Source organism: Bombyx mandarina, chromosome 22 (assembly GCF_030267445.1).
Source record: "Bombyx mandarina strain Sakado chromosome 22, ASM3026744v2".
Taxonomy (NCBI): Eukaryota; Metazoa; Arthropoda; class Insecta; order Lepidoptera; family Bombycidae; genus Bombyx; species Bombyx mandarina.
This window is the reverse complement of record NC_143228.1, coordinates 14373362-14392353: the sequence shown is the minus strand read 5'-3', so window position 1 is coordinate 14392353 and position 18992 is coordinate 14373362. Positions and strand designations below refer to the sequence as shown.

The following is an 18992-nucleotide window of genomic DNA, read 5'->3' as shown; positions in this document are numbered from 1 at the left end:
ACCAACAACGGGTACTGGTACAAAGATAGTATATCGGAGCCCGCCATCGGAGCAGAGGTCATCCATATTATCTGGAACCGCTGCGTTCATCGACAGTGCGTTTCCAGAGGCCTTTTTTGCCACGTACGGTCACTCCACGGTGTTTCCCGAGCGCTATGACATGTCCTTCTTCAAACGAGGCTTGTGGAGACTATTAAGCGGTAGGCAGCGGCTTGGCTCTGCCTCTGGCATTGCTGAAGTCCACGGGCAACGGTAACCACTCACCATCCGGTTGGTCCACAAGGACAATAAAAAATAAAGAAATTATCCAAACGAAAAAATATATATACACATATTTGAATAGCTGATTTTCGGTCACGTAAGTCAATGTCAAGTCAATAACAAAAGGTTGTTTTTTTATTTAACTGAAAAACAAACATCACCACAATTTATATAGTTATTTTTTATTTTAAAGGTACGCTCGACAGATATGTGACATCATCTTAATAATATAACATAAAGTTAAAAACAGCGGCCTCTACTTATTTTTTTTTTTATTATTAGACAAAAGATTTTATCTTAACCTTATAAACAAATTACGAATTTATATAGGCCATAGAATTCCTCTTTCCAGCACGTTTTGGACGGAAATTAACTGTTTATTAAATCGGCAGCGTCAAGCAAAAAATATTTATTCAAAAAAATATTCAATAATTTTTAAAGTGTACATTCTATAGTTACTTAACATTGTAGCAGTAGTTATCATATAGAACAGAAGATATGTGACAAATGCCTAAATTGCGCTAACGATATTAGAAGATATGCTTACATAAATACCAACCAGTACGGAATACTAATATTTGGATTGTCGATCTATCGAGGATTTAAATACTAGCTCGGTGGATGATTTACTCTTTGCCGAACCTTCAAAACTCACGTCCGGTCTTTGTTTAGAGATTGTAATCAATCGGAAGGTTGCGTGTTCAGATCACGTCAGTTTTTTTTATTGCTTAGATGAGTGGACGAGCTCACAGGACATCTGGTGTTAAGTGGTTACTGGAGATAGAGATATGAGTTTTAAGGTCTCAGTATAGTTACAACGACTGCCTTCCCTTCAAACCGAAATGCATTACTGCTTCGCGGCAGAAATAGGCGGGGTATTGGTACCTACCCGTGCGGACTCACAAGAGGTCCTACCACCAGTAATTACGCAAATTATAATTTACGGGTTTGATTTTTATTACACAATGTTATTCCTTCACCGTGGAAACCAATCGTGAACATTTGTTAAGTACGTATTTCGTTACAAAAATTGGTGCCCGCCTGCGGGATTCGAACATCGTTGCATCGCTCGATACGAATGCACCGGACGTCTTATCCTCTAGGCCGCGACGACTTAGCACGACGGTACCAATAATTCTAACATAGCCTACGTTTACTACCTAGTTCACGGTTCGATCATATTTGGTTTTTAAGTATTCTACGTTCGCATTTCACAATTATTATTTTAATCATCTTTATAATATATTGATAGCCCGTAATGTTACAATTTAGTTTGGATTACATACTTATGCTCTGGCTGATAAATCCTTGTTGATCCTGCATTGAATAATCAGACTATACTGTGTCGTACCATTACGAAAATTAGTCCTGAACCAGTTCAAAATACAAAATAAATTTTTACAAACGCAATGATTATTTATTGCACCTTTTTGCTTAATCACATCCAAATGTTTAATTTCCTGGTTAAATTGCAGTAGAATAACTTCTATGTGTAGCTTAAGAGTATACAGTTTCTATTTAAAAATACTAAACTACTAAAAAAATACCTGCAATTTTAATGTGAGAAGTGTGTGAATAAACCATAACACTACACTATTAAAGCTCACTGAATTGAAAACAAAATGGTAGCTTGGTTCGGTTTATGTTTTGTCAGTTTTTACCTATAAATGTATTCCCTATTAAAGATCGTGCATTGAAAATTATGCATTCAAAGTAAGCTCATTTGAGTAACCCCCCTTTTATTGTGCGGTTGGCTTTTCAACGCAATTGGTTAGGCCAATTTTTATCACTGATCTGATTTTCCTCAATTTATTCAATTAATATATGTATATAGCGTTCTTACATTAAAACATCGTGACGTAAACGTAAATCATATACTTACAATTAGAATATTCGTAAGAAGAAATCTTTCGAACGATCCAAACATACCGAATATAAAATACATACCTATATGTATTATGGTACTGAACTGTTTTGCTTTTGACTATGTATGATGTATAAGTACCATTTTCAATATTTTTTTATTAGTAGTTTATTTTGTTAGTGCTCATATTTAAAAAAGAAAAAAGTTATTTTTAACTGTCAACATCAAAGCAAAACATAAAAATGTAAAAAACTTAGCGAATCTAAGTCCTGGGGTGTCAATGATTACGATCGAATCTCGTTCACTGGGTATATTCTAGTTTAATCTAATAGTCATTTCGTCGTTTTCAAAAGGTTTCTTAATCATTTCTTTAAAATTATATCATTCATTTACATTAATAAAATTCACATCAACTATTACGTCCCCTCACATCACAGCTTCAGTCTCAATGACTCTTTGAATTAGGAACTTATTCATTTCTTAATAATACTATCGTAATCAAGTTTGTCTCCGAAGGCAGCTTTTGCAGTACGTCTGCTGAGGAAGACTTTTCCATTCTTCGTGAAATCACCACACGGGACAGTAACATTGTGCGGTACATCTTCTAAACTAGCAAATTTACAGGCATTCCCACAAGCACCATTTACAGAATAACCATTATTACAACCGTCAGCTTTCGATCCATCAAGGTTCTGTTTTTCTTTTATCTCCTTCTCTTTTCCTTTGTAACTCTTCGAATAGAAATTGAGAAACAGAAACAAGAATATTGTTATATTAGTGCATATGAAGTACGTAAATCCTGCGGCGTATTGGCATCGCGGCGAGAAATGTGTGAAAGCGCAATATGCCAACATCAACACGAATTGTATCTGTAAAAACATAAATGGATCGATTAAAGCTTTTTTTATGTGTAATAGATATTTTTATCTTCATATTTTAATGTAAAAGGGCTGAAAAAATAAATTAATGCGTTCTTGATTGGGTTGGTGATGATATATATGAACTAGTGGCGATGAGCCGTTTTTACCAAAGATCGATTTTGTGATAAGGCGATTGGTTCTCAATATTCTTCTCCCTAAATATTCAATACTCAATTAATTTACTTCCTATTTAATCGTGTACAGTATTAAAGTATTTGAACCTGTACAAACATTACTTTCGTTTGAATATACCAAATTTCACAAAGCCATCGTCAAACAGTAAATTCAATCCCATCGGTAAGTATTTTGTTAAGTTTTGATTATGATCATTTTCAAACAAACAAACGTGCCATAAATTACTAGTAAGTATTTAACTCTGCGTTACGAATATCAGAAACAACACAAACACATACGAGATCAAGTAGACGGTGATTCCAAATGCAAAATATAACACAAGGTCTCTCATAAGCCCTTAAACTATAATTCTTTTATAGTTAACGCTTTAATTTTTATTCATTTATTGCACAGATGAGTCAGCTAATTCACTAGTTGGTACTGAGTAGCTACCGGAGCCCATCGATAGCATCATGTGTATATCGCAACCCATTTTGAGACTTGAGGTCTAAGGTCTTAATTGTATAGTTGAGCTGTCTTAAACATCAAACGTGGACGTCTTAATGTTTCAAGGACAAAATAGGCAGACTGGCGGCATCTATATTAGCGGGATGATAACACGCCATACAAATACAATTTTAAAGCTACAAGAACCAAAGTACAAGATCACGGTTATGTGAATAAACTAACAAGTTGCATCTTGGTCACATATTTCTTCCACCATAGATACTTCTGGAAACGTGGTCCGAGACCGGACAGCAGGTAGTAAGTGTACATGATGACGTGCACTACAGAGTTCAGCAGGGCCAGTACTGCACCCTCGCCGCCAGCTGCAAACTTTAAATAGCTCCAGGAATAAAGGGCCATGATCACGTGATGATAGACGTGTAAAAACGTGATCTGAAAAATAAAACGAATCCATTAATTTTTGACTGATTTCTAAAAGCACTGGATCCTTGGGCTACTGAATCCAAAAGCTAGTTTAGTTTTAAGATCTCTTTAACAATGGAGTGTATTAATTTTAATATGCGAATCCATATTATTCATCTATTTTTCACTCGTTCTTAGCTGATTTAAAAAACCTGCACCTATTCAATAAAAATAGATTTTTCCATAAAAAATCCATTCCATTTGGATGCATGATGTCGAATTAAGTTAGAACCACAGAGCAGAAGAAGCAGTGCCGTTGTACATAATTTTCCTATTACTCTGTACTATGTCTTAGTTTTTGTTTGTACATAAATAAATAAATAAAATAAAACTACCCCATCTCTTATCGTGATTATTGTAAAGGGTGTGATTAAGGCCTTCCTTCGAGAATGGGTAGCAGTGTACTTTGAGTATTGCATTACCTTACTTCAGTTAACTGGTGATAATACTGGAGGTACGGTAAGTCCGCACGGGTCGGTGCGACCATTTTACCTATATCGGTCCCAGAGCAATGTAGTGCTTCACTTCAAATAGTAGGAGACGTTCACCTCATATTCCAAAATGAATTTCAAGGGAATTTTAATATAGTTATATCGTGATTTTGTATGAGATTTCATTTAAACACGTACCTGCTTATTTTTCTTTCGTAGCACAAAAAATACAGTGTCGAGAAGTTCAGTGAACTTTGCAAAGAAGTACCACCAGCCTAAGTCAAGTAACTGAAAAAAAAGCGCCATTGAATTACTTCTACCATGAACAAAGTTAAAATCATCAAGTAAATCGTGGTTTAGAATCGGGATTGAGGGATGGTGACACATTTTCCACCCCATGTCACAAAGTGGATGGTGACGATCTCTACAACTTAACATCATCTTATTCACCAAGTTCGTTATTATTGGCAGTTAAAGACTACATATTTTATGTATCACATCCGTATATTTTAAGATATAATACCGGTGATTCTTAATACGATAACTCTAAAAACCTCGACAGATTCTTTTGACAAACCCTGGGCATGAGGCTCAGCCGATGAAGGTATAAGCCACGATAAATTCAAATTATAAAGTATGAACATCTTAATTTAATATTACGTGCATTATGCTTTGCTTAGAAAACTCATTCCATTTTATATCATTGCGATATAGCTTCGGTAAAATCATTGGGAAAGGGTATGTAAATCGTATAATAGATTTTAAAATTACAATTTGCACGCCTACCATTGAATTTTGTGTATTCGATGGATATCTGCAGCCTGCATACACAATTCCATCTCTAAACAGATTCAGATTGAAGACCTGGAAAAGGACAACACAGAATGATTGTTTTAAAACTCGTATTTAATTAGAAATTGTTAATTGGCTTTGAAGGCAGGCGAGCATACGGTTAGCCTGATGGCTAATGGTCGCCAAAGCTTTCAAGGGCTGCCTCTGGGCAAACTCTTATCGCTGTCTACCACCAAGGACTCAAACTTCGTTTGAAGGACTTGTCGTATACCCGGGTGGTACACGGCAAAGGTAGAAATGAACACTGCTTCGATGGCCAATGGTGTAATAGAAAATTATAAACTTTATTAAAGTAAATAATTGAAGCCCCGGTCATTGAAAATAATACATTCTAGTTTACTGCTGCATTACTGGTGGTAGGATCTCTTGTGAGTTCGCACGGGTAGGTACTACCAACCTGCCTATTTCTGCCGTGAAGCAGTAATGCGTTTCGGTTTGAAGGATGAGGCAGCCGTTGTAACTATACTGAGACCTTAGAACTTATATCTCAAGGTGGGTGGCGCATTTACGTTGTAGATGTCTATGGGCTCCAGTAACATAAAAAAACAAAGATGCTAGGACCCGTAACCGCCCCCTGGTGAAGGTCAAGGGGCGACCTGAGGGGGTAGAGGCCACGCGGCGCGCTACCAGCACTCTAGCGCGCTGCCGTGGAGTAAATAGAGCGAGCGGTTGACGATGTATCGCGTCCCGACCCGGCGGGTTGGTTCTGGTCCAGCGGGGTATTCCGGGACACCAGCGGCACCGTCTGGGCGGCCCGACGGGCTGCCGTACCGAGACGGCCGACGTTTCAGAGCCTTCGCTTCGCCTCGAAGGGTCCGTCGGCTGGGCGTCTTTGGAATGAGCCGCGCCGTCTGGTTGTAGTGTTGACCGCGGTAACCCCCCTACCTCATTCGGGTTCTGACCTCGGAGGGGATCGGACGTCCGGTGTAAGAGTGCAGGGGAGTCGTTTAGTGTGTGGGCCCTAAAATCTTTGGGCCCGCAGTCTGCTTACAACACCTTGCAGACCGTTGAGTCTCACATACCCCGCGCACCCCTTTTGCGCGGGGACCTCGTAGGAGGTTCGGCACTCTACCCGAAAAAAATAAAAGGACCCGTAACCGAATAAACAGGGACAACTAAACAAACTTCATTCTAGCGACATAGATCAGACGTGAACTTGGGCTAGCTTATGTCAATCCCGTACTTTTGCGTACATTCCTATATGCGGACATGTCGGAAGAATGTCTATTCACCAAAATCAATAGAAGAGAATAGGAGAATCCGAAAAGGTAGACAGACCTTAAAACATATCATGGCTGCCAGAAGAACTTGAGAAGCATTGTAATAGGCCATGAACTTGTTCATTTGGAGCGGTTGTCGATTTTTCATGATCCTCGGTCCGATCCTGATCAGGATGAGGTAGACTGCTACTACTGACAGTATCGGCATCGGGCTCGACATCATGAACCAAGAATCTACCATGGCACCTGGAATTGTTATTTGTAAATTTATGAGTGATGCTAATATTTACTAAGATATTTTCAAGTGTACCTCCTTTTGTTAGCTTATAATTTTTGGTATTTCGTATGTTTAAAGTGTCTTTCCACAGATTACTTTACGCAGCATCTGGTTCTTGAGCAAACCTGGTGCTTTCCATTATGAGTTCTAAGCTTGGTCTGAATAGGCTACGTCTTCGACTGGTGCCTGATTTGTAGTAAAATTCGTTATATTAGAAGCCGGAGGTCTAATAATACCAGATTATTTGTTAGAACTGGCCTTCTTACTATATGTAACCATCACAAGTTTATTATGAAGAATAGTTGTTGCCTAGCAACAATTAGTCGTATAGTTTTATGTAAAAAATAAAAAGTCATGTACATCCGAAGATTATGTTTCATTATTTACCATAATTACCACATTATTTCAATCTCAAATTAGACTATAATGTTTTGAATTGGAAACCTTTTTATGTGATAAATATATTTGTAGCTAATACGACCTCGAATTATTAATCGATTAGGGAATTATTATCGATATAGAGTTTGAGATTTGCGTAATAAATACCATTGAGTCACAATTGAATCTAATGGAAAATAAAACTGAATATTGTTTACTTACTTTTTCCAACTTTCAAGGAATCCAGGTAACTGTCAACTTTTTCTAAGTAGCTCATTTTCAATAACACCTGAAAAATAATGTTTAAGGATGATTAAATTTGCTGAAAGATAACGTCAGTGATGACATTTAAAGATTTGACGTTGAAATAAAAATCAACAAGTTATGGTTTTAAAATTAAGTAGGTTCATTACTGATTAGATATCGTTCAAATAGTTTAATGGAGGTTTTGCTGATGTAAGAACCGTTTAGGGTAGAGGTACCGACACCCCCCTGTCTCGTATCCAAGGATGTGGTGGGGAGTGATTCTGATGCAATCTGTACTAAGAGCCTTATCGTTATTCTCGTCTGGGCGCTCTCGTTCGAGGCTCCAACGCGTGTTATTAAGCAAGGAGTTTCAGCCGCTTCCAAAAAACACACATTGCTTTTCAGCAGAAACAAGCTTAGTAGCTTTTAAAGAGAAAACTTCTTTAGCGGCGTTGTATGTTATTATTTTGTTATTTTATATGTTGTTATTTTGATGCCCAATCAAACGTAATCATACATAAAGATTTATAATGTTGTTGTTTTTTTTTTGAGCATCATCTTGTTTTTGACCACAAAGCAAACGCTTGACTGAATTTGGACTTAAGGCAAAGATGCTGCTTCTACTGAGAGATACAGCGAGTTGGTAGTAGTAGATAGATCATTGTGATCGAAGCAGTACCCGAAATCGTTTACCTCAAAGACCATCTGTCAGGTCTGTATATTATGTTGAAAACCTAAACTACTAGTACTACTACTACTGAGCTGGCGCTATGACCCCGAAGTGGGTCTTGGCCTCCGACAATAAGCTTTGCCATTCATCCCGGCGCTGCGCAACACCTTTCCAGTCCGACATTTGGAGCTCACGTAAATTTCCTTCCACAGCGTCAGACCAGCGGTACTTGGGCCTCCTTACGGGACGGCGTCCCTCCGTTACACCTGCGTACACCCGTTTCACAGCCCGATCCTGCTCCATACGCACTACATGACCAAGCCATTCGAGCCTCCGTGCCTTCATCTCTCCCAGAATATTTGGCTCACCAAAAAGCCTCTCCACATACATGTTTTTCCGGACGTGTCAACCTGACGTGAAAACCTAAAGCTACTGATTAAATCGTTACACTAAATATAAATGTTGTTGATATTAAATTGCTAATGAAGAATTCTAAATATACCAGTAACAAATTTGAGTAATTTGTTTTAATGTTAGGCTAGTTCGGTTCCTATTAATATAACAGGGTGATTTAATGGCGTGACGCATTTCGATTTTCTGATTACGTGACGTGCTGTCAAAAGCGTAGGTGGAGCTACGGATTTGTCCGTGTGTGCGTCGAAAGATATTGTATTATGTAACGGAATGATAATAATTGTAAATGGAAATTTATAATTTTTGTTTCTTTTTGTTCGCCTTGTTTTCAGAAACAGTTTTATTTCATTTGTCCGAATTAAATAGTTTCTGTTTCTTTTCTTGTGAAAAGTTACGAGCTGTCTGGTACTGAGTTGCTAGCGTGGCTAATAAATAGCAATGCAACAGAGAGGAAACATTTCTCTTCAATCGTTTTAGGATCTCATTCATTATTCGTCTTCTCGTCAAAGGATTCTTTGTCTATTTCGATTGTATTTGTCGCTTTTTCTTTATTTGATCATCGTGCATTTATTTCAACTTTCTTTTAGTAAGTTTCTGATTCAGACTAAATTCTTGTAAGAATTTCACGCGTAATCAAGTTTTTTAAAAATAAAATCAGTTTTCTTAACCGAATTCGATTAATGTAAGTTAAACTCTGTTTTCGAGGTCTTTCATGTTGTTTGTTCTAAATATAGCTAAGGTAAGGTAAATATAGCTAGCTAAGGAACCAGACTCTTCGTAAATCACTAAAGCACATATCGACCCAATTCATTACGAATGGTGACGTACGCGAAAGCTATTACCACCGTCTAGCGCGGCAAATAGGGTTGGGATGGCATCGTGACGTCACAAGATAGCAGTTAGGGCTTGAATGTATAATCTATACGGCAACAGTGAGCCAGGAACCATACTTAAGAATCTGATACCTTTTATTTTAATTATTAGTTTGACGAGTAATCAAGTTCTTCTAGTATTAAGTCGCGGATACTATACAACGTTTATATTATTAATCATCTTGGGATATGAGTTTGAACTCTCAACTGCTCCGCTGCAGAAATAGGTAGGAAGGTGGTAATTACTCGTAGAGGCTTACAGTAGGCTCTGCTATATACACAGAAATTTTAAGATATTAGCAAATAAAAAAATGCTGCCTGTTTTAGCCAAGAGCAATATCGTAATCTGAATTAAAAAATATAGTTAAAGTGGCCGGTGGTATTCACGTTACTTTGGATGTAAAGTGAGTTTCATACTGAATAGGCACTTTACACTTTAGTTTACTGTGCCACATATTTCATGGAACCACCAGCGCAATATTGGAAACAGTTTTGAACTTTGATTCATAAAAATAAATGACACTAAATTGTAACGAAAATTATAGCAAAGTTAGTGATTTAGATTCGATAAGTATTTACTTTAGGAAATGTGTTCTCGCATACCCGAGTAAAAACAGAATTTAGCCGAATCACCGCCGAAGCGCCGCCGCACTATGACTGTGACGATTTGAATTTTTTTATGGTCGCCGAAGCACCGCCGCACCACAGCCGCGACTGTTTAATAAGAGTGGGTTCGCTGCACTACCGCCGCACCACCGCTGCATTACAGCAGTGACATATCATTCTCATATACATACATATGTGTGTGTGTGAATGTAAACGTTTTTCACGTCCAGTGTCTATTAAATGTATAAACGTAAAAAATTCGAAACGTTCGGCTATGCTTCGGCTGTGGTGCGGTGGAGCTGGGAGATTTCTTTCGAAGCGTGCGGCGGAATTTTCCGCCAAATGGCGGTGGTGCGGCGGTGGTTCAGCGTTGTGGCGCGGACACCGTGCAGCGGTGGTTCGGCGATAGACTTGAAATTATTATTTTTATCAAAAAATTATAATTTCATTTTTACTCGGGTATTGCAATTTAGGATACTTTTGTAAAGTACATACAAAGGCCGATATATCATAATATGAACTATTAAATAACGATGAACAACTAAAATATGCACAAAAGCCAGACAACAAGACATTTTTAAAAGCCCAACGATATAGCCAAGTCATAGTTAGTTTGAATAATACATGTCGCAATTTAGAAGGGCCACTCGTAAAATGGCGATCGCGTGACTTCGAATAATCAGGGATGGTAAACTTGGCGAAAAGCGAAGGAAATTGCCCTGAACAAGGTCGATTCAAGAAATATTTAGAACCGAATTCATTTAAATTTCATTAGATTATATTACGTTCTATATAATATTCTATATCATATTTAAAAGAAAATAACTGACTTTTTCATAAGAGCGTTGAAAAAAAGTCCATTTCAAGAGAAAAAAAGGAGCCTTGAGATGAAATTTGAAAAAAGTATTTCATACTAAACGCAATTCATTCTCTATTTATAATGCAATTTTCAAGGCTTGATTTTGGTTCTCTTATATTTTATAAGATATGATACCCGCAAGAGCTCTTTTTTTTATTGCTTGGTAGACAAGCTCACAGCTCACCTGGTGTTAAGTGGTTACTGGAGCCCATACACATCTACAACGTAAATGCGTCACGCACCTTGAGATATAGGTTCTATGGTCTCAAGTATAGTTAAAACGGCTGCCCCACCCTACAAACCGAAACGCATTAGTGCTTCACGAAAGAAATAGGCAGGGTGGTGGTACCTACCCGTGCGGACTCCCGTTTTAGCGGTAGGCAGCAAAAAAAAAAAACTCACAAGAGGCCATTTCGTTGCTCTTTGGGTGAGTTCATAGGGTGACCTATGCAGAAGAATTAAATGACCGATATAGTCTGAAGAATTGCGACGCTGGTAGCAGTATATTTTGAGAACAAATAACTGTTGAGGTTAACCATTCTTCTTTTGAAGGTTGCAGGAATACGCTGGATATGTGGAGTGCAAAATTGGTCGTTGTGACGAACTTTGGGGAATCCCTATCTAGCCTAAGTCTAGAAAGTGGACATATTTCGTTTGATGCTAGTATTCTGTAACATTAATAACTCAATGAAAAAAAACGAGTGTCACGATTCTATCTTCAACTGTTTCATTTGGAAATTTGCTCAACTTTGGATACAAGTTTTGTTTAAAACTAGAAGCTGCTATTTGACATTTCCCACAATTAAAAATAGAAACAAAAAGAGTGGATGGGATTGGAAGACATTTATAGTTTTCAGTCAATTTTAGAATTTCTCAGTTTATTTTGAGATTGTACAATAGAGAAAAATATTGGTTTGCTCTCAGTGTCATGACATTATTTACCATTACATTCAAGCGGGATTTGAATGTAAATATTTACGGTAGGCACTGGTTCAACTGTATTTCTAGCATCATTAATATTACTTGCCCACAAATTAGCTGTAAAATTAATCAGAGCTTAAAGCTTCTGTCAGATATGAGTAATTCTAATGAAATCAACCACTTTACTCAAAGAAGAGTTCCGACCCTATTTTTTCCTCAGAACTTAAAATATTCAGTCGGTTAAATATAAATTAAAGAATAATATGTCGAGCTGAATAATAATTATGTGAACGTGCAAATGTGCTCTCTAAGGGTGTTCATGTTGACTTTTTTCCCTTTCTGAATTGTTGATATTTGATAAAATTCGTTAATTATTCATGATAAATGTATATCTATATATTAATACGTGAAGCAAAAGCTTTGTAACCCTTTTTAAGAAAATTGCGTGGACGGAGGAGTATGAAATTTCCCACACTTATAGAGAATATAGAGAAGGAGTGCAGAATATTAATATGTTTTTTTTTAAATAATGCATAAAAAATACATTAAATCGATAAATAAAACATTACACACAACTACCATGTATTTGACACACACACACGCATGCAGACTATTCGTTTATTGTCATACTTTTCTTATTGCTTTTAGTCTGTGGTCAAATTGAGAATAGATTAAATATTGTTTGTCTTTATTAATATTTAATTTTGTCTAAAGCGTAATCTTGGCGAAATCTGTGATTATAGAAAAATAATAGTCCATGACAATAGAATCATAACAGTGTACAAACTTATTATTTCAATGAATGCTCTTCATTTCACGTATACGATGAAACAATGTAACTATAATAGAATACAATGTAGTTCTTTTCAAATTTTCTTGTTTCTACTTACTGAAGCCCGATTTGAAAATGATAATCAAACTGTGGGTGAAGACTACTCCATATGGCTCTTCTAACACTAGCGCATCGTGACCGGAATCTATCATCTTGTTTTCTGGTAGTTGGATTTAAATCTTAAATTGGGTGCGATTTTATATGCTATGCACATTTTGGAGCGGAAGAACCAAAAACTAGATTGTGTTGTTTTATATTATTATATCGGGGCTATGACCAATTAAAGTTAATACTTAACATTTGGGGCATTAAGCGACGCAGTATAAATTTTAAATCTAATTTCACAAAATCAATCACTACTACTCCAAAATATAATAGACTAGCTGACCCGACCGACTTCATAGTGCTTCAATCGATAAAAAGACCTGAACTTTTGTATAAAACATACTTAAAACAAACAAAAGGAATCCGTCCGACGGGGGGGGGGGACGACGACGACGACATCAAAGGAAAAACAAAATTGTTATTTTCATGTAATTCTGAGCATTTTCATATTTATTTACCTTTTAAACCTTCTATGGACTTCCACAAATAATTCAAGACCAAAATTAGCCAAATCGGTCCAGCCGTTCTTGAGTTTTAGCGAGACTAACGAACAGCAATTCATTTTTATATGTATAGATAACTTAAAGAGAATATATTTTGCTGGCTTTTTCCAAAGATTACATTTTTTAAAGTCTGTTTACACTGAAACGAACCAGACAATACAGTAATCAAAGTTATTTGGTGGTTAGAAATAATATTATCCTTTAGTGGAAAATCTACTGCATTGCTTGACTATTCCGCAGTGCGCCATTTTATGTTCATGAAAGGTCTGGTAGTATTCTGCAGTAATGTCGGTTTATAGTTTCTTTGTATCATAGATTGGCCTTGAATCACAACCACAAGGCAATTGTGTTTTATATGGTTTGTTCAGAATCATTCTTTAAGTAGTATATAATTAATTGAAATTTTATGTTTAAACATTATTATGGTTCTATTGCCAAACACTATTATACTTCTTTATTGTAATCACAGAGTTTGTCAAAACTAAATTATAGATAAATAATATTAAAGACAAACAATATTAATCTATTCTCAATTTTACCACAGACTTTAAACACATAATAAATAATAGTTTAAAAAAACTAACAAAATACGCTTTTATAGAAACTCCAACTAAAAAAAAGACGTGTGGCACTCGGAGACTGCCGCGGTAAACTATTGCATAGCATTTTTTATCAACTTATATTAATATTTAGCAATTATAAATCGACAATAATAATTTAATATTAAAACAACAATAAAATAAGATCCGGCGAGAAATTCAGTGGGCTAACTTTCAATGAATCTGCTACATTGTGAGTATTCCATTTTGACCGCGCATTCACTAGAGGGCGCCATATGGGATAGAGACACGCCTTTGGGTGCTAGTTCTAACTCTCATTCGCCCAAAATCAACGGTTTAGCTAGTTTATTTTTAATACCACTCCAATCACTGAATGAGTAGTAGGAGTAGTAATAAAATTCTTCGACTAAGCGATAGAAAATGACACGCCCAACGCTTTGTAATGTGATATAATTTTCTATATTTCAATTCCGTTTGTCGCCGATAGATGGCGGTTGACGCAAAAGCTGAATCGCGTTATCGTTGTGTTAACCACGAAATTATATCACATATTTTGATAGTACATAAATCGGTGTTTAGACTTCTTACTTTAAACACTACACAAGCGCAACGTGTGAATGTGTTGAACGCGAGCTACATAGTAGGCGTAGTGAGGGGTGGAAGGCTTTTTTCGTTACGGAATTTCATGATTCCGCTCAAGGCTCGCCATAAAATCTATGCAATAGCTTCAAAATAGACAATAAACAAAGAGTATATTTATAAATAAATATGTGTTCTGTCAAATACATGGTAGTGTGTGTAATGATTTTTTTTATTGATTTAATGTATTGCTTATGCATAATTTAAAAAAAAAATTAGCATTCTGCACTCCATTTCTATATTCTCTACCTATAAGTATGGGAAACTTCATATTCCTCCGTCCACGCAGTTTTCATGAAAGGCGTACAAAGTTTTTGCTTCACGTCTTAATAATAATATATAGATAGTAGTATGGAGACCAACCCGTGCGGGCTCATAAGTCTTACCGTAAGCTCCGGTAATACCGTATATTCAGATTGTATGTATTCTCTGTTCGATTCCTTAGTTGCTATTTACGACACCCATGAGAATAGTTGGATCAATTTCGGACTATCACAAACGATTTGGTATTAAGATCACCAAGCCCACAGAGAGCACCGTAAACGCTATTCACCTTGACACTTGAATTCGCAATCTTAATTACATTGTAATGTAAAATCGGCATCAAACTGGAATGAACAGGAATCGTAGTTGCGAATATTTTCACTCATTTTTTTGGACTCTTCCGATTGCGTTTTATATACGTGTTAAATTATATTGTAAATACAAATAAATGGTACGCAACTTGGTCAACGTGAAAGAAGTGAAACTTCTTTTGCGGTTTTCTTCATTTTTCATTCATCAAATCAAATTTCTTTCGTAATAGGGAATGCTGTGTATAAAAGAAATGACCTAGCTCACTTTGTCCACGGTCATGTGGTTCGCGAGACGCTCTGTCTATTTTCTCACTCTCGCTCTTCCTAAATTGTATCTTTTCTCTCTAGCCGTAACGAATCTGTCGAGAGTTAAATTTTACTCTCAAAGCGCCTAAAGAACACTTCAAAAAGTGCACTACTAGTTAGCCAATTGAAACTTCTTTATGCTCTTTTTTGTTTATAACAATCGCAAACAAGATATACGTTACTTAAGCTGTTTCAGTTGACAAATACTATTATTAACACTGTATAAAGAACTGATAATTATTATTACAACTGTCATTAATAATAACTTGTAATTTTAACACTATTTAAAAAAAAAGAAGTTCAAAGGTGACATCATTTTGTAGTCTGCGAAATCTCAGTTAGACGAAAGCAATGATGATAAATTAGCTGTAACAATGAATCATGCAGAAGACAGGACAAGCGCAATTGTTGTTGTTTAAGATTGTTCAAGTACGGAAAGAACTTACGCCTACTGCTGACTATTAGACCTTCTTTATACGAATTCCGATTTTAAATTCAGTATGAAACACCAGCGCTATTTAACCGTTAGATTTTTTTAAATATAGATGATGTATAGATGTTAGACTAACAAACAAATTCTAAAGAAGTATCGTGAATTTCATATTTCAATTTGGCTAACCTGAGTAATGAAGTAAAAAGTAAACTAAATATAAATAGGCAAAGTCAAAACAATTAATTACGTTTATATTCTCTGTTTGTGAACAAATTTTCTTTTCCTGGTTGTTTGTTTCGTAGAAATGGACCTACTTATATCCTTCCCTACTTATATCTTCAGGTATCAGTGACTCTGGCCGAATATCAATTATTAGGCAAAACAATAGTTTCCAAAAAGCGATGAATTTGGTCTATATTGGTAGCCAGTTCTTTCAACACAAAGAGGGTGAACTATAGTTCTCAATACACCTTATTCAGTCCTTTCGATTACAATATTGAGAACTGGCTGTGAGGCATGTTCTTGGTCAACATTGTGAAAGACCCTGATTTCCATGCGTGAATTATTAATTCAATCAAATTTAATTGTTTCAGACACAGAATTTTTTTAATACGAATATTTCTAAAGTTTCAAGTTTTGAAATTCGGCTATAAAAAAAGGGAGCGTGTACTTATGTACGCGCGTAAGAAGTTATACTTTATTTTTATTAAATTTATTTCTTTTTTTTTATTTAAAATTTAATCAATTTGAAAAAAAATCGTTTAAACAAGATCCTCAAACACGCATATTTGACATCCCTTTTCTTGACATCGTATAAATTCGGTAATTCTCGGTACGGTTCGGAAAGTTCACTTGCGGCTATATTCAGACTCGCCAAGTTACGTCGGTCGTATTGTAATGAGCGATTTAGTGGGCAACTTCATTCTGTTAATTTTGTGTCATAGTACGCGCGCATCGTAAAATTTCACTCTCATAAATTTTTCATAACGTGCCTAAAGAATTATAACTTCAAAAACCTTTAGATCATGAGAACCGATTGCTACAGTACCGTAAATTGTATAGTGCAAAATTTTCAAATGGATTTCTATTTTAAACTACTTCCAATGTCATTGCGATTGTACATACATCGGTCCATGCTTAATTAAGAAGGAAGAAAAGTTTCTGTTCAAACGAATCCTTTTGAATGTATCCTACAAGTTTTCCTTGCACAACGCCCTATATCATTTGTAGCATCATTGCTTTTAAATGTTTCTTAGTTCGAATAGATTATATTGCGTTGTGGAAATCATACCAAATTTGACTCAAATACAAACAATTGTAGTAAATGGTTCATTTAGAACTGATTAATTTACAGGCGTCGCAAAAGTTAATCGGTTCATTGATACGAAGAACACAATAGATTGGTGTTAATAGAACGATGAATCTTATGAAATATCTAATGAAGGTACTAAATCAAAGAATAATAATATACAAAGTATGTCGCTTGTCTAAAGGTCCATCGACTAGAAATCAGTAGGTCGACTGGTGCTAATGTACAAACTGAAGTATTTTACATTCGTAATTCAATTGTTTTTGTAATTAGTTTTTCGATAGTATTCGTTTTGTTTTGTTCATTTGCGCATTCGATCTTGTAAATTAAAAACAATAAAAAAATTAATAATTCAGGTTGCAGCTTATAAAACTGCCCTAGAGAATAAAGAGTCTATTAACCATTTATTCTAATAAGCAACTAAACATTTTATTGAGATTGAATGTTGATGCAGATGCAATAATGAAATAAATTTAAAATAGAAAGAGATTCAGTGGATTATTATTGTAAGGTTTATTGCAATAATTTCAAAAGATTCAATTTATGCACCCCCGTTGCATGATTTAAGGCGTTGTAGCCGTTTATTCTTACATTATTTAAATCAATTTACTATAAATTTTCCGATTCTTTGGAAACATTACCAATTGTTTTTTAATACACTGCGATAAATTTCAGAGAATTGGATTATAGGGTGAATTGTGAGCTCACATAGATATACTGGGGTCTATTTCTGGTGTAATTACCGTTGCAATGTACAAATTACTGTTACAATTTCGAATTAATTTCCTTAATATGTGTGGTGAAATTCACGTAAATTTAATGCAGTGTTTTCATCAGCATTTATTAAATTAATATTAATCACAAGCAAGGATTATTTTCACCACTGACTTGTAGGATTCTGAGGGGGATTGGAAAACTAGGAATTTTCTAATCGTTTTTCGACTTCAGGGAACCGTAAAAACCACGAGTTTCCTTCGATTTCAGTTAAATCTACGAAAAAGCTAACAAAGTTTTTTTTGTAACAGAATAGAATAGATTACAGAAACAAATAGTCCTAAATAACAAATAAGAAATACACAACAAAAACTCAAATACTGAACCCCTCACTATATCAATATTCCATGACCTAAAATCTAAGCAACATTCAAACTTCCGCCCTCGTAAATTACATTAAAAAACTCACCCGTGAAACCCTTTAAGTCGCTCGGAATAGGTTTGAGAAACGAAAATACAGAACCGTCCGTTTGACGTCGCGCGTGAAGCAGCACTGCGGTGTATCGACCGCTTTACTAATATACAATAAACTTCTAACACGCAATGTATAACGAGCACGGACCCCTTAGATTTTCTCTAATTGTACTACATTGATACAGCAGCAACGAATTTCGAGTAACTGTAGCCACTATGCTTAATGGCTTATCGTTTCATGCAGGCTTGCGAAGAATGTTTGTATATATAAATTTCAAGTGTTAATAACGCTTACTGTGAGAAAGCCGATCATATTGCTTCATTATTCGATTAATTCTTTTTTAAGCTATTGCATGGCTTTTATCGCGGGCTTTGAGCGCGGCGACCGAATCAAGAAATTCCGTAACGAAAATAAAACCTAACGCTCCCACTCCGCCTACCATGTAGCTCGCGTTCAACTCATTCACACGTTGCGCTTGTGTAGTTGTGAATAAGCGCGCGGCGTGATGTCGCACTGCATGCGCATCATGAAAAGTCTGCCCATCTCTTTCTTGCGCGGTCTAGCTTATGAATGTGAAGGGGACAGTTAATGTTTTGCTTTTGTTAATGTTTATAAATATAGCATTGTCTTATTTTATTATTGTTTTAATATTAAATTATTATTGTCTAATTATAGTTGCATAAGTTGATAAAAAATGCTATGCAAT

At 35.9% G+C, this 18992-nt stretch overlaps 1 protein-coding gene across 2 annotated transcripts; it reads right to left on the bottom strand.

Moving 5' to 3' along the window:
• Nucleotides 1-429: 429 nt before the first annotated feature.
• LOC114240148 (very long chain fatty acid elongase 7) lies at nucleotides 430-18403 on the bottom strand. 2 transcript variants are annotated; one of them, XM_028170595.2, is made up of 7 exons: nucleotides 18281-18403; nucleotides 7470-7536; nucleotides 6651-6838; nucleotides 5307-5384; nucleotides 4719-4808; nucleotides 3850-4059; nucleotides 430-2994 (listed from the first exon to the last, which is right to left on the bottom strand). In XM_028170595.2, the coding sequence occupies exons 2-7, from the start codon at nucleotides 7522-7524 to the stop codon at nucleotides 2599-2601; spliced, it is 1017 nt and encodes a 338-aa protein (XP_028026396.2). In that variant the 5' UTR covers nucleotides 7525-7536; nucleotides 18281-18403; the 3' UTR covers nucleotides 430-2598. The 2 variants fall into 2 exon arrangements, with proteins under 2 accessions (XP_028026396.2, XP_028026395.2); XM_028170594.2 differs by lacking the exon at nucleotides 18281-18403 and adding an exon at nucleotides 10053-10195.
• Nucleotides 18404-18992: the final 589 nt, after the last annotated feature.

Excerpts from the sequence above, each read along its gene's own strand:
- LOC114240148 (XM_028170595.2), bottom strand. The coding sequence starts at position 7,524 with ATGAGCTACTTAGAAAAAGTTGACAGTTACCTGGATTCCTTGAAAGTT. Across the intron at positions 6,839-7,469 it reads TTCCTTGAAAGTTGGAAAAA|GTGCCATGGTAGATTCTTGG; the intron begins GTAAGTAAACAA and ends TAACAATTCCAG. Across the intron at positions 4,060-4,718 it reads TACGAAAGAAAAATAAGCAG|ATCACGTTTTTACACGTCTA; the intron begins GTACGTGTTTAA and ends TTTATTTTTCAG.